Consider the following 27,189-nt stretch of genomic DNA (forward strand, 5'->3'; position numbering starts at 1 on the left):
GACCCTTATGTATCACTGCCAAAAGGTATGAGGCGAGAGTTTGCATGCACCTATTGTTGATGCTGTTCCAGGCGGCGTTGTGTTTATCTGTGACCTCTTTGATCCTCCTCGTGTCGTCGGCGGAGTATTCTTGCAGAAGGTGATTGGACAGCTCGTTGAAGGCTGCGACTGCGGCTTGGCCTCGGCCCAGACCTTGGAGAAACTCCTGTACGGCGATCAGAACAGTGCTTTTCATGACACTCCGGAATGTGGCAGATGTGATTTATTATGAGCATTACCGCAGTTATTAATTGTCCTGCACTGTTTTCTACGTGCTGCAGCTTAGGATCTGCCTTACGTAAGATAAATTACAGCGCGCCAGTACTATTGACCTTTTTTCTAAAGTTAATAAACTCAAACAACTCCTTAAAATACAGAGATATTAGTTATTCCACATCTCACGTCGTTGTTTGCTTAACCTCTGCAAATTCTATATGACCACACTCATTAGTAGTGTAAATCTTAACAAAAAGGATTTTATGCTATTTACAACAAGGTACCCTTAACTCTTTTCATCATTGAAGGGCATACACACCAGCTGTTTGCAGGAGTCAGGCTGGCTTGTGTTTAACTCAGTTGCCCTCTAGTGGCGGGTTTCTGTAAACATTTCAAATATTCAAGGAGCAAAAATCTGTTTCCAGAAACCCTTGGCCAAGTCATCATTTCAAATTATATTGATGGATGAGGTGGGTATATGGATGTTATTAGGGTTCAAAGTGATACTTCAGAGAGGTGATTTATTCATTCCCACGTTGTACAAACTCTCACGGCTGCCGAGGGACCTCAACTTTTTCACAGAGTAAAGTGTGCATTTGGTTGAAAGGGAAAGAATAAAAAAAAAAAAAAACTCCATCATGAAAACAATTTGGCAAATTCCCCTGAGTAGATGTCTAGTGTACGGTAATAACAATGACACAGAATGAGAGTGAACGACCTTGAGAGGGACAGACAAACATATGAGGACATATAGAGACGGTTTAGAAGTGAAACATTCCCCTGACCTTGCTGTCTTCGAGCTGTTTCGTCAGGGGATCTCGGGACCGCTGCAGCAGGTTGTGCAGATGCCCTTCGTTGTGCCCGATCAGGGCCTTCACCTCCTTCCGCTGCTCCTCCCACTGGTTGCTGTGGCCAATCATGTTATCCAGCTGCTGGAGGCGCGCCTCCACGCCGTACTGCGTGCTGTCCCACTGGTTCCGCACTTTTTCCACTGTGTGCATGTTTTCCCACACAACGATAAGAGAGTGTCAGGATTGAACCGAAGAAAAAAAAAAATAAACAAGCATCTAATACAAGAAGAAATTCCAGTGATGTGAAATTTGTCTATTCCCCTGTACGTACATTTCTCAGTGATGGATGTGCGCACATCCAGATTCGAGGTCTTGTTTTTTATGTTCTGAGCCAGAGTGAAGATATCTTCCAGCTGAGAGTGACGCTGCTCCAGGTCGTTCTTTGTCACCTGCCAAGTTGAGAAAATAAAAACAAAAAACATGCAAAACAAGTTGTGGAAAAAGACACCAGATCATGACAGATGACACCTCCTCATTCCTGCTCCCCATTCCTCACCTGAAGACGTCCCATCGTGGTCCTGATCTCCTTCGTGTCTCCCACAGTGACAATATTTGACTTGAGCATCTGGGTGATCAGCAGGAGCCAGTCTGCCAGCTCGGTGGCGGTCGCGTTGAGATCGGTGGGCGCCACCGCGTCCGGCGTGTGCGGCGCCTGGTGGCGGGGGTCCTCGCTCGCCAGGCTGGCCATCTGCACAGCCGAGGGGACGGCAGACACTGGAGTGGAGGCGAAGAAGGCGGCGGAGTTTAAGGTAAGCGGTGTGGACATATGGAGCGTCTTTAAAAGGAAATGATGCAAAGAACATTAAAGATGTTTGGAGTGAGGGAGGACGTGTTGTCGAACGGCTCTCGGAGGACAGTGGCATCACACTAAATCATGACGAATGAGGCATCGGGGATTGTTTTAGTGTTGCACAAGCAGGATTTTGTTGCATACCTGCTATTTGTTATTTCATCATGCATTTCCGTGCCTTGGATTAAGGCGAGCTAATAAGGAAGTGCAAATTTGCCACCTGAGTACTGATTACCACCGATGTTTGTCCCGTTACTGATTTCCAGGAATCAAATAACTAATTTTCTTTGTTTTTGCTGAAGGCTTAACAGCTCACTGAGTCATTTCCCGCTAATTTCTTTGGTGTGATATGAAGATAGAGCCAAGAGAGAGCAGCACGTAAACCTCTCCACGTTTTTACCGAGCTGCTGGTGCTGGACCATCTGATGGTGCTGCGTCCAGGTAGGGACAGGAGCTGGGAGAGATTCCCTCAGCCGGACGTCCAGGGCTTTCCAATCGGCTGCCAGCTCCTCCACCTTGTCCTATTATGCACAAATGCATATATGCTAATTATGACTGAATACAGAATTAGAATCAGGGGTAATACGAAGTGCACCAGGTTTTTATAAAACAGCTAATTAAACCTCAATAATTTATAGAAGACAGAAATGACTAAATTATCAAAACAGAGGGGCTCTGCTGTAACGGTGCAACGTGCTGCAGCCATATACTAGAATTAGCTGTAATTATTTTCAAACTAAATTACAATGAAACTTGGACCTTTTCATGCGGGAGAAGCTGCTGTCTTCTCTGCAGCTCTATTGAATGAGCCAGCAGCTCCTCCAGGTCCTTCTTCCTGTCCTTCATGGACACCTCCAGAGCCTGCAAAACGTAAAAAAAAAAAAAAAAAAAACTCATCTCAGGACCCGTGTTTGCTCGGATGATAATTGGATTTTCACGGAGTACGCAGGAGGTGAGTTAGTAAATGCGATGTGCCCGGGCAATCCACCTGTGCCTGGCTGGGATTCAGCCCTCGGGTGATGATTGTCTGGTGTGTGACGATCACCCAGTCTGTCAGCCGGTTCATTCGGTCCTGGAACTGTGCGTGGCTCTTCAGGTTGGCCTCCACCTCCCCCACCTTGTCCAGCAGCTCATGGGTCACCTGCAAGAGGACGCGCGCCGTGAGAAGCGAGTTTAAAGATGGATGAGTCGAGGAGGACCGGAGCGGTGAATATTTAAAGATTTATGATAAAGTTTCGAAATAACTTTGTAGACTGAACAACAAACTGTGAAATAGCTGTCTTTCAACATTTTATAATAACATTCCCCAGAACCTTTTGTGACAGAATAGCCTTCAGGTCTTCAGCAATACTGAAAAACAGACAGACAGCACTGAAAAATGTAGTACTAATTTTCTATTTGTGACAAAAGAATAAAAAAAACAAGCAAATACTACCTCTACAAAATGAAATAACTGCTTCAACAAACAATTGTGCATTCTGTTTGTAAGATTACATACTTTTTTCCCGCCAACTTTGCGGGCTGTGTACCACTGCACCAAAAAAATAAACTCCATTCTCAAAGCTACAAAACAAAACTGTCAAACGACTGTGCAGCCACGGCAAAGGTTGACTTCAATATATGTTCACACCTTGCTCCAGTTGAGGTTGATGAGCCTCAGTTTCCCAACGTGCTGGTCTCGGCTCTGAGGGCTCACGCTGGGATTGGCCAGAATTGGGGGAGCGTGCCGATTCAGCCAACCGAGACGTTCATTCTGTGCATCCATTTCCTCGGCGAGGGCCTGGCGAGTGAAAACGCACCCTAATTTAGATTAAAAATAATTACAGACCAATGGGAAAAGACTGAAAAAGTCACTTGATTGGGGAATTCTGAAGCACTGCCATACAGCAGGAGTAGAAACTTTTCTTGAAAGCCCTGCAGTGTCAATCACTGTTTTTTCACAGTGTGTCTCCATAAGGGAAAAGCTCGCTATATGCGTTCAGAAAGAGAAAGAAAGATGGATGCCTCTGTGATGCCTCAAAAAACCCTGCTTTCTCTGTATGTTTACTGAGTAGAAAGCTTTTGCTTGTGGCTGAGGTGCACAGAGCAGTGTGTGTGTGTGTACAGTATACAATAAGAGGAGGAAAAACAAATGAATACAGAACAACAGGCCGGGCTGACCACAAAAATAGTCTCAGCCGGATTTGAAGCAGGAGAAGAAATCCCAAGAGCCCACGAGTTAGAATAACATTAGCATGTCTCGGGCTTTGCCGTACCTTCAGCTCTTTGAGGTTTCTGTCGGTGGCGGAAACGGGCAAGGAGCAAACAGCGTTTTCCGCCTGCTGCAGCCACAGAGCCAGCTCGTCCCGCCTCCTCACCAGGTCTGACAGGGCCCGATCCCCGCCAGCCAACCTGCACACAGCATCACGCGCTCAGATTAACATCTCCATTTCCTGCAGGACGCCGGTCTAATCCTAAAATTTACATTTAAATTGCTGTTATAGGCTGATTGACCAGCGTGATAACGTTAACCTGCCAACGGCTGATAAAGAATCGGTGTGATGGTTACAGAGGATAAGTACTAACCTCTGTGTTGCATAGTCGAAGCAGAAAAATGTCAAAATACACATTTAAACGAGACTGCATCTTTATGTTGTACGATACCTCCTCTGTCGGTCCAGGACCTGCCGGTTCACGGCTCTCCAACGCTGACCCAGAGCCTCCAGCTTCTCTTCGAGCAGCGGCCCATCAGGAGACGACAGCTTCCCGATGATCCGCTCCCCGGTGTGAGTCAGCTCGGCCAGAACGGGCTGATGACTGGCGAGGCCTTCCTCCAGCTCCTACAAGTTTAGAGATAGAAAGAAAGGCCACCGGGGACACGGGGATGAGAAAAAAGGGGTGCAATCAGGGTTCAGTCAAACTGCATAATCTGATCCAACGCTGCCCAAATCCCTCCCCGTTTAAGTCCGTGTCTTCCAGCAAATCTCTTATTGACACACAGGCATGATTTGTAGCAAGTCAAATCTTAAGCTGCCAAATCTCTGCTCCCACCACCAGAGATTTAACTTGCCAAGACTGGACCCGTAAAGTAGGTTGAGCGATCGTAAAAGTCCGCTAAAGCGTGAGTCAGCTAATTGATCCCTCAATTCCCATCCACTTGATCCCCCCCCGTCTCATTCCCGGTGGTGACAGTGAAAACACGAAGAAGAGCCGGACGGACGGGAGCGGAGCTGGAGGTTTGCAAATCACATCGATAAAGGTGCTAAAGGCGTTGGTGCTGTCAGCGATAAGGCAGCGGCTGGAGAGAATTTACTTCCCCTCGGAGATGAAACAGTCGCTTTAGTAATCAAACAAAGCAAAATTAAAGGTCCTTCCTAATCTCGCTGCTCAGTTCGCTTCCCTCCATTTCCGTTCCGCATAATAAGCGTGTGTTTATGAGTCACATCAAAGCGCTCGATTCTCCCCGCGGAGAACGAGACACAATTATCTTCTGTCAAACGAATCGAACCTTCTAGAAAAGCCGATTTCTCCTACATATCACCTGACATCCCGCAAAGGTCATATCTTTCTTTGAACTCAGAATTACGATAGCGTGATTTTATCATTATATTATAAATTACTATAATTAATTTTCTCTTTGTTGTTTCCGGCAGAATGTGAGGTAAATGTCAGCGTCATGGGGCGCACGGTGGTTGGCAGTCTCGGCTGTGTTGTGTTCAGGGACACTGTTGTGCAGAGTTTGCATGTTTGCCCTTGAACGCGTGAGTTTTCTCCAGTTCCTCTGACATCTGGGTTTAATTGATGACTCTAAATTTGCAGTAGGTGTGAGTGTTGGTGTGTGTGTGTGTGTGTGAGACTGTATCCTAACTATGATGAAGCAACATAGGAGGAAGAGCAAATGCACCTCATACATATGAACTCGGAAAGATGCGCAAGAAATGTTTAATCCATCGACCTCCCCTGACCTCTTGGCGTTGCCGTGCAGATTCCACATCGAGCTGGCCGTCAGGGCGAACGCTCTCGGACAGCAGGATCTCTGTGTCAGTCAGCCACTGAGAGAGGTCTTTCAGGTCACAGTGAAACTGTCCCCACTCCTCCACGGCACGATCGAAACTCCTGCAGCATCGCAGAGAAGAAGAAGCACAGGTACAGCGCGTTAAAAGAAATCTGGAAGTAAACTGACAAGCTGCAAAAGTTAAAAAAGAAAAACAGAAAGACAAAGTTAAGCTCTTTTTACAAGCCTGTCAGCTTCTAAGCTTATCAATCTTCTATATCTCTTGATACCTTTGAAGACAGCTTTAGTAATTTTGGTCACTTAAAAAAAAAATCTGCTTTACAGACTGAGTAGACTTCACAGAAATGATTGAAACCTGACAAAAAAAATACTGAGAAAGGATAAGGAAAAACAGAAGAGTGGGCTTCTATTAAAAATTCTATTACAATCAGGAAGTACAGACGTGACTGTAAAGTTAAAACTGACTCTACTGAATAAAGTAACAGACAGAGAAGCTGATTACTTTATTATGTACTAATCCAACAGAAAAAAAAATCCTGTTTTTCTGTCTATTTCAATGGCAGTCAGCAGGATGGTTTTTCTTCCTTCTGCATCTTTTTGAGCAGAACAAATCTGATCACAGAGACGAGTAGAGAAAATGAGTTTTGGATGAGCAATTTTACAAAATACACGCACATTCCTTTTATTTTCATTGCTGGCTTGAGGTTATTGTGATTAAAGATAGAGTGCTTCAGCATTTGTTCGAAATCTGAATTCCAGTATTTGCACATACTGCGGTTCAGCAAAAACGAAGGCCGGTTATGCCCAAGGAATCGCAGTGATGGTTGTCAACATGACCCGAGGCGAGTGTCTGAATGACTGAATGAGCGAGTGGCTGGAAATGGGAATAGGCACAAGTCTGTTTATGCCCGAGGAAGTGTTTTGAAATGAACCAAGGTCAGCGTGGGCATGATTCTTCACCATGCGCCCCGCTCTCTCTTTATCAGCTCCAGCCGTCTCTCAGCCGCAAGACAGCTGGCGTTTGATGTCCCTTCAGCTCCGGACGGGCGTCCTGATACACACACTCACGTCTAACACCTAAAACCGGCAGCCTGCTTCCTTCTCTTTCTCTGAATTTATTTTTGGGAAGACTTCCTCACATGGCGCGGGTGAGGTCGGTCACGCACCCTCTCCGGTGGTTGTACATGCGGTTGAGCCGGTCCCATTCGGCGTTGAGTTGCGTCAGGGCGTCTTCCATTTGAGCGACCTCGGCGGGAGACGCGTCCCGGATGGCTTCGGGATGGCGCTCGTGGATCCCGGTGACCTGCTCGCTGAGGCGCTCCAGATTGTCTTTGATATTCTTTAAGAGTGAAATGAAGAAGTTTTACTGAAAGTGTTTTGCGTCAATTTGAAGCTCGAGATGTTGAAACAAAATATTTCAGCAGTGAAAAGAAAAAAATGAGAACGCCTCACTTTGAGCATGTCCTCCTGGCTGGAGAAGTCTTCGTAAAGCCCCCCACTGAGTTCTGAGGAGTTGAGGAGCAGCTCGTTGTCCGCCATGGCGAGGAGGACTTTGTTGATGTCCAGCAGGTAATCCGAGGGCCTCAGTGAAGGAGCACTGCTCCGGGCCGGAGCAGCCATTTCCTACGAAACAAGCGTGAGTTATATGTTTTGAAGGAAGAACTATGTAGAAAGATATTTCTAAATGTGTTCACTTTCAAATGAAACTAACTCAGATAAACATAAATACATAATGTGGCATGTTTGAATATGTGTTTCCTTCCAGGGTTAAATCATTGTTGATGACTGAATAAACATTGGACCAGTGATGCATGATTGTGATTGATGGGGGGCCTCAAGAAAATGTCGAACTTTTGAAGCAGATCTAACTTTCTTTATCTACAATGGTGATAATATCTATCCATATATAGCTGCCATTTATCCAACATGCTGTTTCTTCTTTTTGTATTGTATCCAACATGGACAGACGTCCATGTTGGATACAATACAAAAAGAAGAAACAGCATGGATAAGTTCAGATGTGACATGATGCATACATCATGCATCATGTCATGTACACACAGAATAAAGGAAAGAACTGATTCTGTTCATACAGTATCTGAACAGAGAGAGATTTGTTTTATTCACGGAAGGCCTGAAAGGCTTTTTTTTTTTCATGATGTTCAACACATTGTGGATGATTTCCCTCATCACAGCTAACATCAAGCGATGGAGATAATTACATCACAGAACCAAAGCCTCCCCTCTAAAATAGCACATGCTCCATTTTGCAGACAGCCAATTTGCAGCATATCCAGTCCGGTGCACGCACAGAAGTGTGAATGAAAGAGTTCCTCACCTCAGCTGTCTGCACTCTGTTGCTGGGAGAAGTCGACGGCTCCACAGAGGCTTCAGCCTGCCTGATCTTCAGCACCCTCAGCTCCTGCACAAACACAGGATAAGACAACTGCATCAGCAAAACAAACAAACGAAGAAAGACGCACACAAACAAAAAAAAAAACAAAAAAACAATGTTCACTGTTTGATGAAGACGGAACATTTCCATCATCCTCTCACCCTGTGAGCGGAGTACTGGGTCTGCAGCCGGAGCAGCAGCAGTCTGAACTCCTCCCTCCGGCCCTCGTCTGAAGTCTGCTGCAGGAGCTCCTCTCCTCTTCTCAGCAAGTCCTCCACGCTGGCTTTCTCCTCATCCATCTGGCACAGTGGGACAGAAAGTTAAGGGTCGAGCGAAGCAGTTAGTTGCACAAAATTCTATTTATTTATTTTTTTCATGTATTAATTTTCTACAGCTGAGGCGAAGAACACACCAGAGTGTTGCATTAGCCCAGCCGGTGTGTTAAAAAAGTTGCGAGCTGCTAGACCAGCAGTTACACGTCAGGAAAAAAAAAAAAAAAAAAGTCTGTGAAAACATAAAGAGCCTCATGACTGACACAGTGACCTTGCTCTGGATTGGTCAGTTTCTTTCTTTTTTTGTTCAGCTAAATGTGTTTAACGTCACAGGCCTTGATAAGAGATTGAATTCAAGTCGTGTTCAAATTTGAAATGCCTGATCAGAACCTGTGCTGTCAAATCACTTCTACAATCATAATAGAACTCCACAAACAGAAGAACAGAGAGTTTTCTCCAAAGGCAACAGAGATGTAACGGACGGTATCAGTAGCTGAGACAAACGTTCTCCACAAAACAGACATAAAACAGCACGTATAAATACTATAATTAAGTCCACAACGAACAGAAACTGGACTTCATCATTATTATAGCGAACAGCAAATAATCAATTATATTTACAAGACATTTATGAACGCTGCTATTGAGCGATTGCTACTACTTTGTCTTTCACGTTGATTGATTTGATTTTGTATGATCGACAACAATGTGCTGTTATAATGGTTTTACAGGTTCCATGGTGTAATGGTCAGGACTCTGAATCCAGCGATCCGAGTTCAAATCTTGGTGGAACCTTTAATGTTACAGTGCTTTATGATCCAGGCATGGAAATTCTGACAAGATTGCGCTTCAGGATAAAGTCCTTATGAGGATTTCAAATCAACATCAGAAACAATGAGGAGAGATAGAACAGAGAAACTAGACAAACTAATCACCAAAATATCCTTGCAACGTTATAAATACTACTTTACTGTCCACAACAGAACTGGATAAATAAAATGAACTCAAAGATTAAACACACCACTATATTATTATTGACATTACCCATGCGTTTTTTTATCCAATGACATTGTGATTGGCCATTGTTAACTGTAAAACTTTGCTTTTTAGCTGACTTTGGGTGAATGTCAAAATAACACTAAGCTGTGCTTTCAGAGGTTCCATGGTGTAATGGTCAGCACTCTGGACTCTGAATCCAGCAGTCTGAGTTCAACGCTCGGTGGAACCTTTGTGGTTCTAGCACAGGAACTCTGATGTGACTGTGCTACTGAGACAAATGAACATGATAGGGTCTTTTAAACAAATACACCATGAAGAACCTGGAAGTATAATTAGTATGAAACACCGCGAATTAATATTACTTAGACGATTGTGAGAAAAGATGTATTTGTGAACCCAATACTGTTATGGGAGTTTATTTTAGGTGATTTAAATGGGTCTTTGAGAGGTTCTATGGTGTAATGGTCAGCGCTCTGGAGTTTGAATCCAGTGATCTGAGTTCAAATCTCAGTGGAACTTGCAACCCAAGAATGATTTGATGTGCCACAACATCAACTCAACTTTGGTGAAAACTGTGTCAAAGTGACCATGACACTACATAAACATGAGTGTTTCTTCAAATCAGCACCAGAATTTAAATCAAAAGTAATTTGACCAACTTGACAGTATAGCAATGTGAAAAAGACCAGGTAATCACCCGAATATTCAGAAAACATATTGATACTATCTTACTGTCCTCAACTGAACTGGATAAATAAACGGAACTCAACCGTAACATACCATTACAACTAATATTTATCTATATTCAACAAATATTTCTTAATGCAATAATATTGTTTTTGGCCTTTGTTGTATGCAAAGCATCACAGTTCCTTTAGTTTTTGGTGAATGCCAACATTGTACTAAACTCGCAGCACCAGTGGTTCCATGGTGTAATGGTCAGCACTCTGGACTCTGAATCCAGCAATCTGAGTTCAAATCTCGGTGGAACCTTAACCATTGCTTTGCTTTGTCACCCAAGGAAGGGTGACAGCAACAATTCCAGATTTCATTCCTCAAATTTCCATTGGAGCTGAAAGGATGACGATGCGAAAAAGACAAAAGTGAAACTGTTTGTACTGTCCTTTGGAAGACCACCTCTCTATCAACAATCTGCAATAAAACAGCTTGGAGAGCCAGAAACATGACTTAAAAATCCAGGCACCCTGCATTAGGAGGCTAAATAACGTCACGTGCGTGAAGGGAATCTCCGTGTTCATCCAGAGCGCATGGCTCTGTGGGCTTCACCCACAGAAAGGTTGAACCTGTTGACAGGCGGGCTTTCACATACCGTAATGTCGCTGCAACTATTAAGAGCACCAGTCTCATCTACACATTGTGCATGTGAGGTGAAAGTGGCAGGCTTTGGAGAAACTGTGTGCAAACGTAGGTCTGACCGGCAAGACGTATGTGTATGCGACCGGTCTTCGAGGTAGCTTGTCTGGCAATACGGGAGTCTCTATATCCCACAGTGAGATACTGAAACGAATGTCGAAAGAGAATTAAGTTAACCTCGGTTCTCTGGAACATGAGTCAGGCATCTCACCGGACCACCCTCCTTTCGGAGCGAGGAAGAGGTGCCTTTACCGAGACTGAGGAGACGAAGGTGACATAGGGCTCTTATAGCAGGGGGAAGTCCCTCCCCTGGAGAGCCGACGTCATGTCCATCTGCCGGTCTGAACTGGCGTAGTGCAACATTACTTCTGGGCAACAGCACAGGAGACAGGGTTAACCGAGATTAACTTCTTAACATAAAGTTATTCATTTTCAAGAAAAATTAAATGTATGGTTTCCTTGCATGTGTCCACCGTTGGGAATCTTATTGAAAAGTGACATATATCATCCATGCAAACAACACCGTGTTACACGAGTGGCAATACCAATGGGGACTATGAAGCAAAAAGAATTAATTTTATATGGTGCATCACATACAGCTACATTTCATGTATCCCTCTATTTAAAAAGTTCGTAAAGATTGCTGCAAGAAATTTAGAAGTACAGTCTTGCCGTCCACAATTGATGGAAACTGAAATCTATAATCATCCTACTGATTGTCATATTGACATACATATAAATGCAAAAATATATAAAAATTGAAACAAAATAGCACTTTAAGAGGTTCCATGGTGTAATGGTCAGCACTCTGGACTTTGAATCCAGTGATCCGAGTTCAAGTCTCGGTGGAACCTTAAATGTAACCCTATTATAACAAATCAATCATGCAAACAAATCAAACAAATGCAATAATAGTTTTATGGGCCTGGTTGGTAGCACTCTGGACTCTGAATCCAGCAATCCTCAAAATATAAATGACAAGTAAGAATACTAACTTTCTGTTCACAATTAATAGCAACTAAAATCCATCAATATCATATTGATTGTGAAGATGCTTGTCACTTTTCAATCATCAATCTGCGATAAAAGAGTGAATAAACAGCTTTAGGAGCCAGAAATAGGACATAAAAATGAGGGGGGCAATCGAATCACGTGTGCAGCGGAGTGAGGCTGCTGCCCCGTCTGCGGGGCTGATACTGAAACAGCTGCTTTTCATTGGCTCCACAGATGGGAATGACGTTAATACTGATGGGATCATTTAATTGAAATTGGAATGTGACTATAATTGATTTTACTTTCGATATGGCTACTAAAAAATGTGAAGAATTATTTCATGTTTTGAATTAAAAGTTCTTGAGAACAAACCCTCAGCAATGTAGAACTTCATGTTGAAATCAGCATGTCAAATATATCACGAGTTGCAGACGGTGTACATTTTTTGAAGGCGCTTCATCATCCTGCAATATCAGTGCATTTATAAACCAAACAGCAAATGGATGACCTTAACTTCACCTCAATGAGCAGCCATTAAACAGCACTGGTTGGTTTAATCTCATGTCATTCATTTATGTTGTTAATCACTGATTGGTGGAATTTCTGCATCCTTGGGGGTGACTTTTAAAGCACTCCAAGCTGTTTATGTGCTCTTTTATTGCAGATTATTTATAGAAAATGAACCATTTAGTATTAGTTCATTTTGTGCTTTTTCATGTTTCTGAATTGCAGGGGGGGTGCGGCGCCAGAGCGCCATTTCTTGAGCGGCCACCACGAGGATTTACAGCACATAAACGAACCACTCAGCTCTCTGAATAGCAAATAAGGTAAAGGTTAGGCCATTTCCAAAATATAAGAAAAAAACTTGAAAAAATTTATGACAGGTGCTCAAAAGGGTCTGCCGCAGCTCTCTGCAACTCTCGGACGAATGTAGATGGCCCGTTTAGGAACGTCGGAATTTTATTACGACTGAAAATAACTGGTGTTGCAAAGGCTTATAGGTGAAGGACTGTGTGTGGTGAAGACAAACAAAGCGTATACATACACATAGATCATGTGATCCACAACTAATAAAAACTGAACTTTAACATCATACCGTCATGAGAAATCATTGATGTCTGGAAAACATTTCTGAAAAAATATTTATAGGCCTTAATATCGTCTAAAACTTTGATTTTCTTGCTCAAGGCTAGCTCTCACAGGTTCCATGGTGTAATGGTCAGCACTCTGGACTTTGAATCCAGTGATCCGAGTTCAAATCTCGGTGGAACCTTCAGCATGATGGTGCATTGCGGTCACAGCGTAGGTACACTGAGATGCCTCTCTGTAAGAGGAAAATGCTATGAACATGAGAGTATATTTAAAAGGGAATTGCTCTGTCAACATCATCATTACTGGTGCAATCCTGGTCCTCTGAGTTGCACGAGTGAGTGTCTCACATTGGGAATGCTGTAGCGTGACTTCAGCCCCTATTGCACTCTGCCAGCCATCACTGGCTGGCGTCGACCAAGACTGTTTTGGAAAATGATCTTAGAGTTGTGAAAATGTCATTTCTGTCTCAACAAATGAGCCAAACCCACGGAGAAAAAATGTAATATAGTTAAACTTTGCTGTTTCTGCTGCTTTTAATATTGAACTTTCAGAGGTTCCATGGTGTAACGGTCAGCATGCTATCAGCGATCCGGCGATCGGAGTTCCACTAGGACCTTTAACTTGAAGTGCTATGTGGTCCCAGTGCAGGGTGACTGGACTCAGGCAAAGAAATGCATGAAGACTTGAGAGTATTTTTAAATCTTTACAAAGGAATGCTCGTCAACATCAACACTGGGATATCATTGGTCAAAATTACAACGAAGCTGAAAGTGCGACGGGGTAAAATAAACCAATTAATCCACCCCCCAACCCAAAAAAAAAAAAAAACTATCATGCTGTCCACAATGAATGGAAACTGAAATCATCAATATCATATTCTGAATGCAATAACCTTGTTGTAAAGTCTGAAACTTTAAAATCCAGCTTCTATGGGTTCCATGGTGTAATGGTCAGCACTCTGGACTCTGAATCCAGCAATCCGAGTTCAACTCTCGGTGGAGCCTTAAACTAAACGGTATATGGTGGTTAGAGCACAATGTTGATCAGGATGACAAAGTGAGAAAGACAAAAGCACTGTCCGAAACACTACGTTTGAACATTGGGACCCATTGCTGTTGTTTCAATATAACAAATCGATGTCTGTATTTGCCACTTATTTCTTCATATGATGACATTGACATTTACCTTTAGACCAAAACTCTGAAAAACATTTATGCAATAATATTATGGGCCTTAATATAGTCCAAAACTTTGCTTTTCTTGTTGATTTTGGGTGATTTTCAACATTTAAATCCTGCTTTCAGAGGTTCCATGGTGTAATGGTCAGCACTCTGGACTCTGAATCCAGCAATCCGAGTTCAACTCTCGGTGGAACCTTAAACATGACGGTGCCGTGTGAAGAATCATTATTACAAACTGATATGAGGCTCCAAAGAGCTGTGGTTTCTTGTAAGCCTGGCTACAGGGGTAAAGAGAAACCTGGAGTTGTTCTGGTTTTCTTCTATTAAGGAGGAATAGCAGGCAATTCCAGTGGTGCCAGTAGTTTTTTAAGAAGTTGACAGATTTTCTTTCCAGGCAGTAAAAAAACACTTCTAGTTGAGTTAGATGCCATTTCTTGTCTACTTTTCTTGCTGATTTCTTCAGTGTTTGCAACTGTTTGTTGTTCCATGGAGTTATCTTCCTCTGAGTTGTTCTTTTTACCTTCAGAGTGTGGAGCGGAGTGAGGCTGCCGCCCCATCTGCAACTAAATCACCCTGAGTGGGGCTGATACTGAAACAGCTGCTTTCCACTGGGTCCACAGATGAGCATGAAGTTAATACTGATAGGATTATTTCCTTGAATTTGGAATGTGACTAGAATTGATTTCACTTTTGATATGGCTACTTAAAAAATGTGGAGAATTATTTCATGTTTTAAGCGATTAGTCATGTTTTGAATTAAAACTTCTTGAGAACAAACCTTCAACAATGTCGACCTTCATGCTGAAATCAGCATGTCAAATATATCACCTTGTGGTAGCTGCTGGTAAATTATCAAAGATGCTTCGTCATCCTTCAATATCAGAGCATTTATAAACCTAGAATCAACTCGCCCCAAACAGCAGCCATTAAATAGCGCTGGTTGGTTCAGTCTCACACCATTAATTTATATCGTTAATCACTGATTGGTGGAATCTCTACTAAGTCCTGAATCCTCGGGGGTGACTTTTCCAGCACTCCAAGCTGTTTATGTGCTCTTTTATTGCAGATTATTTATAGAAAACAAACCATTGAGTATTGCAGTTTATTTTGCTCTTTTTTTCTGTTTCTGAATCCCGGTCGGGGGGTGCGGCGCCCGAGTGCCATCTCTTGACCAGCCGCCATGAGGATTTACAGCAAATAAACAAACCACTCAGCTCTCTAAGTCGCAAATAAGGTAAAGGTTAGGCCATTTCCAATAAAGAAGAATAAAACTTAAGTCGGAGCAAATTTACAGTAGGTGCTCACAAGGGTCTGCCGCATCTCTCTGCAACTCTCAGACAAATGCAGGGGGTGTGTTCAGGAACGTCAGAATTTTCTTACGACTGAAAATAATTGGAGTTACAAAAGCCTCTATGTGAAGGATTTTTGTGTGGTGAACACAAAATAACCCCTGGGAAAATGAGACGTACAGATACTATCCTGTGGTCCACAACTACAGAAAACTGAACTTTAACATCACACCATCATAAGAAAGCACTGATTTTTGAAAAACATGTATGCACTTACATTGATATAGGCCTTAATATAGTCTAAAACTTTGCTTTTCTTGTTGATTTTGGGTGATTTTCAACATTTAAATCCTGCTTTCAGAGGTTCCATGGTGTAATGGTCAGCACTCTGGACTCTGAATCCAGCAATCCGAGTTCAACTCTCGGTGGAACCTTAAACAAGGCAGGATGTTATGACTTAGGAAACTATGATGAAGCTGACCGTGTGATCTTGGCAAAACCAAAATGTTCTGATCAAAGCATTTTCCCATTTTCATGAACATCTCGGTGGCGCATCATTTGAGCCGTATTTCATGTGTCCCACAATTTAAAAAACGGTACAGGAAATTTAGAAGCCATCCAGAACTCATGGAAAGTGAAATCAATAACTATCCTACTGATTGCTCCTCCCTCTATAAATAGTCCTGACACTGCACTTCCCATTATTCTTAAGAAACACACCTCTTCTCGCTGCAAAAGAGCAAGGGGGGGTGGTCTGGCGAGATACTCACTCATGCTATATTACTACTGTACTACCACTACTGTAATACTGTAGGACATTACTACATCTGTAAGATAAAACACTATTATAACTCATCATAAATAATAAATGCTATACATTGATTTATACATTGATATTGATATTGGCCTTTGTTGGATGCAAAACTTCACTATTACTGTTCATTATGGGTGATTACCGGCAGCGATCATAGGTTCCATGGTGTAATGGTCAGCACTCTGGACTCTGAATCCAGCGATCCGAGTTCAAATCTCGGTGGAACCTTTAACATCGTAGCGCTTTGTGACAATGTCTTATATCCAGAAAAACATTCCCATACTTCATACAGATACGGTTATCACTATTGGAGGCTGAGGTGTAAGTGAGCGTCTAAACACACTGAGCAGGAGAGAGGAGAAAAGCAAAGAGGACAAGAAAGAAAGGCAATGACTAATGTTAATGCTAAGCGAGTGAGCAAAGTCAGACAGTGAAAAAGAGAGTTTGGCGAAGAGGAAGATTTTGGGTGAGTCCAAAGATTGCATCAAAACAGCATTTCCACAGGTTCCATGGTGTAATGGTCAGCACTCTGGACTTTGAATCCAGCGATCCGAGTTCAAATCTCGGTGGAACTTCAATTATGACAGTGCTTTGTAGTCCTACAATCCCCGTGGTCACTCTCGCAATGTCTTGTGTCCAGGAAATAAAATCTATGGGACCCTGGTCCTCTGAGCAGCATGAGTGAGTATTTCATATTGGGAATGCCTCCAGCACAACTTCATCAGAAGCTCCGATTGCATTCTGCCAGCCATCGTTGGCTGGAGTCAAGTCACGCAGGGTGGAGCTCCTCCCCCTATAAATAGTCCTGACACTGCGATTCCCATTATTCTAAAGGCACACACCTCTTCTCGCTGCAAAAGAGCGACGACGGTGGTCTGGTAAAACACTCACTCATGCTACATTGCTACTGTAGTGGTTAGCACTCTGAATCCAGCAATCTGAGTTCAACCGGGACTTTTAACTTGAAGTCCTATGTGGTATATCATTTTCTTATCTTCATGAAAAATGCATATGAACATAAGAGCTCCTTCAAATCAACACCAAAAATTCATTCTAAAAAAACAGACCAAGCTGACAGTGCGAGGACTTGAAACCGACAACGTAATCACCAAAATACTCCTGAAGCATATAAATATTATCTTACTGTCCACATCCGTCAGACAAAACACTACCGCAGTATCATCAGCAGCATTTCGTTACAAGAATCCGTTACAAAGCTGACAGTGTGGCTGGATGAAATTCACAAACAAATCCACAAAATATGCATGAAACATATTAGTACTATACTGTGGTCTGCAACTACTGAGAACTGAAGTTTAACATGATACCATTATCACAAATCATTGATGTCTGAAAAAACATTTATGCAATCATATTGTTGTTGGCCTTAATGTAGTCTGAAAGTTTGCTTTTCTTGTTAATTTTGGGTGATTTTCAACATGAAAAATCTCATTCCAGTGGTTCCATGGTGTAATGGTCAGCACACTGGACTCTGAATCCAGCGATCCGAGTTCAAGTCTCGGTGGAACCTCAACCATGAGAGTGCTCTGTGGTCCTACCATCCCTGTGGTCACTCTCATGATGTCTCATATCCAGGAAAAAATTTTTTATGTGAACGCAAGGGAACTGCTGTGTCAGTATCATCAGCGGAATTTCATTACAAGAATCTGTTATGAAGCTGACAGTGTGGCTAAATGAGATTCACAAACAAATCCATCAACTATGCGTAAAACATACAGATACAATCCTGTGGTCCACAACTACTGAAAACTGAACTTTAACATCATACCATTATCACAATTCATTGGTGTAAAACATTTGTGCAATCATGTTGTTTTTAGACTTAATGTAGTCTGAAACTTTGCTTTTCTTGTTAATTTTGGGTGATTTTCAACATGAAAAAATCTCATTCCATGGGTTCCATGGTGTAACGGTCAGCACTCTGGACTCTGAATCCAGCAATCCGAGTTCAAATCTCGGTGGAACCTTGAACATGACTGTATATTGTGGCCAAGGCAATATTTCAGAGATAACCAGGATTTCTTTCCTTAAAATATTGCTCAGGATGACAAAGTGAGAAAGACAAAAGCACTGTCCAAAATATACATGAAACAAGATGCACAAATACTAACTGGGATCCATCATGATAACAAATCATTATCTATGAGGACCCTGGTCCTCTGAGCAGCATGAGTGAGTGTCTCACACTGGAAACACCTGCAGCACGACTGCATCAGAAACTTCTGTTGCATTCTGCCGGCCATTGTTAGCTGGAGTCATGCACGTCAATATCAGGCAGGGTGGAGTCCCTCCGCCTATAAATAGTCCTGACGCTGCGTTTCCCATTATTCTAAAGACACACACCTCTTGTTGATGATTACCAAAAATGAGCAGAGGTTCCATGGTGTAATGGTCAGCACTCTGGACTCTGAATCCAGCAATCCGAGTTCAAATCTCGGTGGAACCTTTAACATCGTAGTGCTTTGTGACAATGTCTTATATCCAGAAAAACATTCCCAAACAGATACCGTTATCACTATTGGAGGCTGAGGTGTAACTGAGCATCTAACACACTGAGCAGCAGAGAGGAGAAGGAAGAAAGGCCATCACCGATGCTAAGCTAACAAGCAAAGTCAGACAGTGAAGAAGAGAGTTTGGCGAAGAGGAAGATTTTGGGTGATTCCAACCACTGCATCAAAACAGCATTGCCAGAGGTTCCATGGTGTAATGGTCAGCACTCTGGACTTTGAATCCAGCGATCCGAGTTCAAGTCTCGGTGGAACCTCGCACATGACAGCGCTCTGTGGTCCTACCATCCCCATTTCACTACACAATCTGTTATGTGGATGAAATATATATGACATATATAGATACTATCCTGTGGTACACAACTACTGAAAGATGAACTTCAACATCAAGTTGTTGATATCTGAAAAACATTTACGCAATCATATTGTTGTTGGCCTTAATGTAGTCTAAAATTTTGCCTCCTTGTTGATTTTGGGTGATTTTCAACATGAAAAATCTCATTCTGTGGGTTCCATGGTGTAACGGTCAGCACTCTGGACTCTGAATCCAGCGATCCGAGTTCAAATCTCGGTGGAACCTTTAACATGACTGTATATTATGACGAAGGCACAATTCAGAGATAACCTGAATTTTTTTTCCCTTGAAATATCAATCAGGATGACTAAGCGAGAAAGACGAAAAGTACTGTCCAAAATATACATGTGACAGGATGTACAAATACTGTCTAATTGTTTACATTTGCCACATATTTCTTCCTATTGGCGTTTCAATTTCCCCCTTAATTCTCTCATGTCTCCAGCTTTCTCTTTCAGTGCCAATTTTACTGGATTTCCAACACAATCCATACGCTTGTTTGGAATGACAGTGTATTTAATGATATTTGAGGCTGGATCATTATTCGCCAGATCAACATTTATCAAGCAGCCGTTAATCAGAGCCCGGTACTGGAAGACTGATAGATTCGCTGACCCTGTTCCCCATGAACATTAAACACAACTACCCTGTGCCCACCAAAGGGGGCTTCAATTAGTCGGTTTGCCAGGCGGTCTGAAAATGACTGTCGATCTTTCACGTTTAGACATATCTCAATGGAGGGTTTAAAGTGAGAGAATACCCAGTGTACCTTGTCATCATCCAGTATATTTATTGGGTCCTGCTGCTGCAGAGAATTGAGAGTGTCCTGCAGCTCTGCCTGAAGGTCCACGAGCTCAGCCGGGATCACAGCCTTCGCAGGATGAGTCTGACTCTCTGCTTGGACCTCCTGACTGCGAGCGACCTGATTAGGGAAAAAAAAAAGCACACACTCAAGTCGCTGAGCCCCGGCTGCACACGTCCTCGTTCTGAACTGAATGTTTTCCCAAAGAGCTGCAACAGAACTCATGCAGACAAACAGAATCACTGCTGGTTCTGCACAGGCAGTGCGCAGCTATTTCCATCAATATAAAATATGCATAAAAACATTAAAACCTGTTGATTTTTTTTTTTTTTTTTTTTTTTTTTGGGAAAAAAAAAAAAAAAAAAATCCAAAAATCCAATTTGTCATACCAGCTGAGGCCCCTGCTGGCTCATCTCAACGCTTCCTGACTCCAGACTGGTCATCATCTGCAGCATAAACCAGAATAAATATGGTTAACCAGGCTTCAATCCCGCTCTGAGCCGATACACTGGAATGGTAACTATTACTAAACATTGCTTCTTTTTTTTTACCTTGGCAGTTTTTATGTGTTGGGAGACTTTGTCAAAGTTGCAGTTCAACTCGGCCAGTTTGGGCTCCACCACGTCTCGACAGGCGGGCCCCCTGCTGGTCATCAGGATGATAGCTTGGTCCTTCACGTTGTCCACGCGCAGGCTGATGTCCTCCAGCTCCTCCAGCATGCTCTGGGGACAGATCAAACAGCAGCCGCACATCAGGACACCGCTCGATGCTCTCAGTGGAGCCTGTGAGCTTACAAATTAAACATACACTCTTTTTTTTTTCGTTTTTACTATACTAGTCTGCATAGACCACATGTCCATTTCTCACAGCAAGCGGACTGGTTCAGCTTCACCTTTAGCACAGCCTCCCTCTCGGCAGGCGCCAGCCGCTCGGCCTCGTCCAGGTGGATTTGCGTCTGGTAGAGCCAGGTGCTGATGTGAGCCAAGTTCTCATCGAAAATCTCCACCTCGTTCTGGTGACTCTGCACACAAGCAAACACACACACACAAAAACAAAAACACACAAGGCTTTCTTTATGGGATTCAAATACAATCTCCAGCCACCAGTGCAGCAATGTTTTCCCTATTTTCTGCTCCATTTAATAAGAAAGATGTTATAATGGTCGACTTGACCCCCCTGTGACTTCACTTACACAATTATACAAGAAGGCACTTCTTATTTTCTTCCTCCCATGAGCAAACACATTTATCTACATAGATATAATGTGCACGTCATTGATTCAGTGTTGAGCTTAAGGGGTTTTCAAATCAAGTTACAAAGTTTAATTAGCAAAACCCTTATATGTAGGTTGAGAATCTTTACAAAAATAATCCTCTATTGCAATTCATTAAGGTCTAGATGGAGGGTGACACTGCCACAAGTTACTATAAGTGAATAAATAATCCAATAAATGATTTATAAATGCACTTATAGCTAATGAAATGAACCTTGTGCACAAATAAATGCATGATAACAGGGGCGGTTCGCCTACAGACACGTGCAGATTAATATCCTGGATAAATCACATGACTGTAAAGCAGGTGTGAGAATCTACTTACTCAGAGAACATGAAAACAAAAATCACAGCAACTTTTTGTTCAGTGTGTCTTCCTGATTACAAGAAAAAGATAAAAACAAATCTGCACTCACGAGCACAGCGCTCAGCCAGTCCTCGGTCCAGGTGCGGACACGGCCCCAGCCTTCGTTGAGGCCACAGAGTTTATCCTCCAGCTGCGCCTCGCTGCCCTCCACCAGCGTCTGCAGCCCGGCGCTGGTCTCCATCAGGCCGGACAGCTCCGCCTTCCGACGCTCCGACTCCTTCAGCAGGCCCTGGTCCAGTGAAACGCACACAGCTGACCGTATATACCGTAAAACAAATACCACATACACTCAAGTTTAAGCTGCATAGTGGATTAGAGGGTGTCAGTCTCCCCTCATAGATATTCCCAGGAAGAGTCTGCAGGTAGGTTTTTTTTTTTAATGGGGAATTACAGTTTTCTTGGAACATTTAAATTAATGCATTGGACTGGTGACCTTATAAAAGGACATAGATGTAAATGTGATTCTGATCACCCGTTTCTATCTGTGGACGGATAAATGATGTTACATAAAAAAACATGCTTTCAATCAGATTAAGCTAAATCAAACTATGTATATTATCTCTGTTTATCTGTTAAGTCTAATTCAGTTTGATTATTACACTGTGACTGCCTTGAAGCGCGTTCCCACTGTGCTTGGAAGAGAGACAGGTATGTGTGTTTGAGAGTCTCAGATTGCACCATTGCTCCATCTGTTGGCTTTCATGGAGAGCAGCACTTAAACAAGACGTTAAATTGAAGTAGAAAAAGTCATACTTGGATGATAAGGTGTTCCTACTCAGAACTTTCATCATAGCTTTCCATTTTTTTTTTGTTTGATCTTCAGTAATATGTTAAAATGCCGACCCCATTAAAAGTGACTCACATTAGCCCATGCAATCTCGGCATCGATGTCAGCCGGCATGTCTCCGCAGCTGTTTTTCTGCTGGAGCTGGGCTTCGTTGGTGCTGATCCACTCCTGCAGGCCGTCGGTCTCTTTCTGAAACTTCTGAGACAGAGACAAGGCTTTTTCCAGGTCCTGTTTGCCCTCCGTCACCTGTGAAAACAATAATAACAGAGATTTGTCTTTCGTGCCCGAAGACTTCTGACAGGAAAAAAACACAAACTTGTAATCATTTAGGGAACAAATCCCCCTGACAAGCTACCTGCGCCCCCAGATCATTGTAAAGCAGTTTGAGAGCAGTGAGCTGCTCGTCCATGGCTTTGGGGTTCTCCGTCTGCTGTTTCTGCACAATCTGACGACCTGTTTTTATCACCGTCTCCACCTCCAGCTTCACCTCACTCAGCAGTTTATACAATTTCTGGAAAGCAAAAAGAAAGTTTAGTCAAACTTTGTTGGAAAAATTAGCTGTACTCTAGGCACTGGGATAGTATTTTACACTTTTCTTCACACGATAATCGGCTGAAAACAAAATATGTAAACAGGCTGAGGTGATCACCATGCAGCCGTTGAGATGCAGCTGGATCTTTTCGGGGTCCACGTCCTTCACTTCCAGGATGGGCAGCTCAACTTTGGCCCCTTCCAGGACCCTTTTACAGTCCAGCATGCGCTGCTCAAAGTTAGCAGGCTTCTGGAAAAGCTGGTACTTGGTAGAGATTTCTCGTAGTTTCCTCTGCAGAAAAAAAAAACAACATTTTTTAAACTTACTACTGTGCAACACAGAGGCATTTCTTGGAGCTACAAATGTTAAAAAAAAAAAAAAATGCCTGAGCAGAAAGTGTGAATGCATCAAACTCGGGTTTATACATTCTGCAGCAAATGAATAAAATGAAATGAAAATGTGTTTGATGAAATTTTACATTTATCACACATTAACTACAGTTAAGTGAGAAAATATAACATAAACATTTGTTTCATAGCTTAGCTCGTAATTAATACCATCAAAAACTAAAGTTTCATATTATTACTTTTCCCCTTTTTTAAAGTTTTTATTTATGTGTTAGACTTTAGAAATCAAAATTACTGAACAATTATATTTACACTATTTAAGTGAGTTCAAATCATTTGGGATGTGACTGTGTGATCTGACGGGAGGAGAAAGCACTTCCTCACGTCGTCCAGGAGGAGTCAGTGTTACCTGCAGCTGGTCCAGCATCGTTCCGCCACGGGCAGCTTTGCCATCAGTGGAGGGAGGAGGCAGGTTGGCCACATTCCTTCTTCTCATCTCCTCCACCGTCACTTCGTGGGCTGCGATCTCCACCCCGATGGCCTGCAGGAGGAGTTCAAATGAGCACAAACGAACACTTCGTGTGTGTTTGGGAGCAGACACATGCAGACGGACCACAGATACATCCTTAGTAATGAGTACAGCTCTAGCTGGGAGGAGGGCCTTCGGGTTCGCAGGCTTCAGAAGCGGGAGTGCGAACATGTGCACTGTACCTGCGCTTCCTGTGGGAGCTGGAAGGCGTCGACGCGATCGGTGAGGTAGGAGGTGAGCGTGTGGTCCAGCTGGCTCAGGGACTCCTGCAGCGTTTGGAGCGCCTGTTCGTTCTCCTTCAGCGTCTGCAGCTGCTGCTCCAGGCTGATCTGCCGGTTCACCGCCTGGACGGGGACAAAGGCAGCTGCTCAGGAGTCTGATTCTTCCACAGTCAGGGATTTTAATGAAGGCTTTTTCTCTCCTGAACATATGTCGAAAGTTTAAGTCTATAGCATAGTGGAAACTGAAATGTACCTCTAAATCTAAACAGGCATATGCATAAATGCACTTTTACATTTTCGGAACTAGCGTTTCCAGAAAAACAGTGACAAACATTCATAAAAGACAGAACACTGACCTGGTGGTTGAGTCGCTCGTAGCTCGCATTGAAGGCCTCTAGTTTTTCACTGATGAGTTCATCGAGTATCCCCCCGTCGATCAGCGTCTGACCCAGCTCCCTGATCTGCGTCCGGTTGTCTCCAGGGTGGCGAAGGACGCTCTCCAAAGACTGGCGGTGGATGGAGCAGAAAGGAAAAGGAGATCAGGAAAAATCAAAACAAAGAGGAAGAAGAGAGGAAATGAGCTCTGTGAGGTGAAATTCAAAGGTAGAATTTAAAGAAATCCTTTGATAAAAGTGAAGCAGAGAAATAAAAACTTAATTTACAGATCGAGCAAAATCCATCAGAGGAAGTGAAAGAGGATGAGTGAAAACATAGATGTAAACAAAAAAAAAACAAACAAAAAACATCCGGTTAAAAGAGGCGTGCGTATGTGCGTGAAAGATGTAGAAGGAAGCAAAAGCAGAGCAGCGCAGACAGATGGAGAGCAGATGCAGGAATCGCTGGGCTGGGTGTGTCAGACTGAAGCAAAGTGGGAGGAATAAAAAAAGAAGACAACTGAAGGAGGAATGAGCGACGAATGAGACAAGTGAGAGAGTGTGTGTCTGTGAGACTGACGGCACCAACAGTCATTGTTTATGTGGGGTCATTAAACGTGCTTTTCCTTCCCGGAGGTAATGGACAGAACGAAAGAGACAGCAGCAGCCCCAGTCTGACTGGGAGGATGGAAAGATTTAACCCTTTAGTGCTAATTCCATTCATATAAAACTGAAATTTTATGGACATAAAAGTTCTAGTTTTAATTTAAAATTCTCACTGCGCATCTTCAAAAACTTCTCACAATCCTACAGGATACTGTCGTCCTGCTAAAAAAGTTTCATAATCTGATATGTGCTGCCGATAACTTTTAAAGACCAGAAAAACCCGAAAAATAAGTCTTGGAGTCGATGAAGGGTTAATGGTGAGGGAAAGATGCTCAGAGGAATGAAGGCAGAGGGAAGGAAAAGAGGAGAACTCGTTGGGGCAGAGAGACAAAAAGCGGCTGTCTGGTGAAGATGAAGAGGAGAAGGAGAAACGCTGTCTTCAAGGGTCTTCAACTCCTTCACCACGATGCGATGTTACAGCAGCGGCGCAGTGATTAAAGTGACTTTGACAGTGACGCCGCAGGCAGTCTACGGATATAGCAGCAGCAAGTCCACGCAAAAGAAATTTGGAAGACAAATTAGGTTATCAACACACACTTAATGCTGTTATTGCCTTCATGTTTGTGCAGATGTTGCCGCTTCAAAACATGGTTCCACCGATATTTGGAATAATTGCAGTTTAAACACCCAAATCTTAATGTTTTTAGTTTTTTTTCAAAAGAAAGATAAGATTGGGGTCAGAAAATCCAATTATCATGAAGAATGTTAGTGAGTGAGCCACACAAGTAAAGTTTTACACACACACACACACACACACACACACACACACACACACACACACACACGTGCAAGTGTGTTTGTGCTAGTGCACATACCTCTAGTGCCTCATTAACTGCCTCGGTGCTTTCTGGCAGGTTTTCAGTGGCTTGGACTCTCTCCTCCAGCGTGTTGAGCCAGTTCTGCTCGATGTCCAGGTACTGAAGCAGCTCCATCCAGCAGGACCAAACCTCCTGCACGGCACAGAGCCAGCAACACAACAGTGATCAGCAAAATTCCCAAAAAACAGAAGAGGAAAATGAACAACGTTCCTCAAAATATAACCAACTAAGAATGCACTTCTTTAAATATTTAAAGCATGAAAGGATAAACACTTTATTTTGTGTTTATACATCAGTAAAATGGTGCTTTGAAGACCATGATGACTAACTGACTTCAGGCTAAGAGTGTGCGTGAGCATTAGCACAACTGAGTGATGTGTCTGACCTGAGTCTGCAGGATCAAGCTTAAAAAAAAAAGAGTGCCGCTAACTATGATTTTATATGCTCTGATATTTAGTCCCAAAAAAAAAAAAAAAAAAAACTGAATAAGCAGCATTTCTGACAAGCTTCTCTTGGATGTGGAATGAAATTTAATTAAACAGAGTCAGAAAATAACACATTGCTCAATCAGAATTAGGTTAAAGTAAGGAGACATCAGAATAAATGAGTTAAAAACTTCAGGCTGAACTCATTAACAAACACGATGTCAGAACATCCAGAGCCACAAAATGTGAGCTGAGCTCCAAGCGTCTAATTCACCTGTGAATCCACTTGATTTATTCAATGGTCGCTTTGTTTGTAAGACCAGGTACTGATAGAAACCGCCTCACCTCCAGGGTGTGACACTTGCTCTTGAGGCGGTCGCACAGTTTTTGGTAGTTGGCGAGAACGCCGTCCAGCTCGGAGGTCAGCTCCTGACCGCCGACCCTACCGGGGGGCGACACTCGGGACACCAGCGCGTTGATGCTGTCTTTTAGGATCTTCACCTTCACCTCCTTCTGTAGCACATCCTCTTTAGCCCGCTGAAAGAGGGAGGGGCAGTTTGAGGCAGAGCCTCACCGGAAATTCACCACCAAAAAAAAAAAAAAAAAGATGTTTTCCTTTCACCTTCATCTCCTCCAGCGACGCCTCCAACTCCTCCGGACTCTTGTATTCAAAGTCCCTCATGAGAAACTCTTCGTCGACTTGGTTCATCCACTCCTGCATCTCTGTGAGGTCTTTCCTCAGATTCACCTGCTTCTCCTGACTCTCCGCCACTCGCTCATGATGGCTCAGGAGCTGCAGGAAAACACACATAGGAAATGTCTTAAAGAAGCACCAGACTCATTAAGACCTGTCTTTTCCATCCTCC

At 43.0% G+C, this 27,189-nt stretch overlaps 1 protein-coding gene and 14 non-coding genes across 18 annotated transcripts in view; 14 read left to right on the top strand and 1 right to left on the bottom strand.

Moving 5' to 3' along the window:
* The window catches only part of utrn (utrophin), a 186,967-nt gene that overhangs the window by 119,145 nt on the left and 40,633 nt on the right, over window positions 1-27,189 (bottom strand). For all 4 annotated transcript variants that reach the window (XM_030110917.1, XM_030110918.1, XM_030110916.1 and 1 more), the window contains 29 exons: window positions 26,946-27,116; window positions 26,669-26,860; window positions 25,896-26,030; window positions 24,397-24,546; window positions 24,002-24,163; window positions 23,700-23,831; window positions 23,061-23,234; window positions 22,767-22,922; window positions 22,487-22,657; window positions 21,674-21,853; window positions 20,877-21,005; window positions 20,536-20,706; window positions 20,374-20,430; window positions 19,952-20,104; window positions 8,447-8,584; window positions 8,229-8,312; window positions 7,343-7,513; window positions 7,057-7,229; window positions 5,841-5,991; window positions 4,540-4,715; window positions 4,152-4,287; window positions 3,527-3,676; window positions 2,885-3,037; window positions 2,656-2,757; window positions 2,297-2,417; window positions 1,603-1,820; window positions 1,378-1,495; window positions 1,041-1,246; window positions 51-205 (listed from right to left, as the gene is read on the bottom strand). In XM_030110917.1, coding sequence (XP_029966777.1) covers window positions 51-205; window positions 1,041-1,246; window positions 1,378-1,495; window positions 1,603-1,820; window positions 2,297-2,417; window positions 2,656-2,757; window positions 2,885-3,037; window positions 3,527-3,676; window positions 4,152-4,287; window positions 4,540-4,715; window positions 5,841-5,991; window positions 7,057-7,229; window positions 7,343-7,513; window positions 8,229-8,312; window positions 8,447-8,584; window positions 19,952-20,104; window positions 20,374-20,430; window positions 20,536-20,706; window positions 20,877-21,005; window positions 21,674-21,853; window positions 22,487-22,657; window positions 22,767-22,922; window positions 23,061-23,234; window positions 23,700-23,831; window positions 24,002-24,163; window positions 24,397-24,546; window positions 25,896-26,030; window positions 26,669-26,860; window positions 26,946-27,116 — 4,385 coding nt within the window. The remainder of the gene's footprint in view (window positions 1-50; window positions 206-1,040; window positions 1,247-1,377; window positions 1,496-1,602; window positions 1,821-2,296; window positions 2,418-2,655; window positions 2,758-2,884; window positions 3,038-3,526; window positions 3,677-4,151; window positions 4,288-4,539; window positions 4,716-5,840; window positions 5,992-7,056; window positions 7,230-7,342; window positions 7,514-8,228; window positions 8,313-8,446; window positions 8,585-19,951; window positions 20,105-20,373; window positions 20,431-20,535; window positions 20,707-20,876; window positions 21,006-21,673; window positions 21,854-22,486; window positions 22,658-22,766; window positions 22,923-23,060; window positions 23,235-23,699; window positions 23,832-24,001; window positions 24,164-24,396; window positions 24,547-25,895; window positions 26,031-26,668; window positions 26,861-26,945; window positions 27,117-27,189) is intronic.
* Window positions 9,714-9,785, top strand: trnaq-cug (transfer RNA glutamine (anticodon CUG)). The gene has a single exon. It is a non-coding gene; the product is annotated as a tRNA-Gln (tRNA).
* On the top strand, window positions 10,478-10,549 carry trnaq-cug (transfer RNA glutamine (anticodon CUG)). The gene has a single exon. It is a non-coding gene; the product is annotated as a tRNA-Gln (tRNA).
* Window positions 11,713-11,784, top strand: trnaq-uug (transfer RNA glutamine (anticodon UUG)). Its single transcript has one exon. It is a non-coding gene; the product is annotated as a tRNA-Gln (tRNA).
* On the top strand, window positions 13,125-13,196 carry trnaq-uug (transfer RNA glutamine (anticodon UUG)). Its single transcript has one exon. It is a non-coding gene; the product is annotated as a tRNA-Gln (tRNA).
* Window positions 13,948-14,019, top strand: trnaq-cug (transfer RNA glutamine (anticodon CUG)). Its single transcript has one exon. It is a non-coding gene; the product is annotated as a tRNA-Gln (tRNA).
* trnaq-cug (transfer RNA glutamine (anticodon CUG)) lies at window positions 14,321-14,392 on the top strand. The gene has a single exon. It is a non-coding gene; the product is annotated as a tRNA-Gln (tRNA).
* Window positions 15,848-15,919, top strand: trnaq-cug (transfer RNA glutamine (anticodon CUG)). The gene has a single exon. It is a non-coding gene; the product is annotated as a tRNA-Gln (tRNA).
* trnaq-cug (transfer RNA glutamine (anticodon CUG)) lies at window positions 16,456-16,527 on the top strand. The gene has a single exon. It is a non-coding gene; the product is annotated as a tRNA-Gln (tRNA).
* Window positions 16,803-16,874, top strand: trnaq-uug (transfer RNA glutamine (anticodon UUG)). The gene has a single exon. It is a non-coding gene; the product is annotated as a tRNA-Gln (tRNA).
* Window positions 17,759-17,830, top strand: trnaq-cug (transfer RNA glutamine (anticodon CUG)). The gene has a single exon. It is a non-coding gene; the product is annotated as a tRNA-Gln (tRNA).
* trnaq-cug (transfer RNA glutamine (anticodon CUG)) lies at window positions 18,216-18,287 on the top strand. Its single transcript has one exon. It is a non-coding gene; the product is annotated as a tRNA-Gln (tRNA).
* Window positions 18,695-18,766, top strand: trnaq-cug (transfer RNA glutamine (anticodon CUG)). The gene has a single exon. It is a non-coding gene; the product is annotated as a tRNA-Gln (tRNA).
* Window positions 19,013-19,084, top strand: trnaq-uug (transfer RNA glutamine (anticodon UUG)). The gene has a single exon. It is a non-coding gene; the product is annotated as a tRNA-Gln (tRNA).
* Window positions 19,336-19,407, top strand: trnaq-cug (transfer RNA glutamine (anticodon CUG)). The gene has a single exon. It is a non-coding gene; the product is annotated as a tRNA-Gln (tRNA).

This window comes from Salarias fasciatus, chromosome 15 (assembly GCF_902148845.1).
Source record: "Salarias fasciatus chromosome 15, fSalaFa1.1, whole genome shotgun sequence".
Classification (NCBI taxonomy): domain Eukaryota; kingdom Metazoa; phylum Chordata; class Actinopteri; order Blenniiformes; family Blenniidae; genus Salarias; species Salarias fasciatus.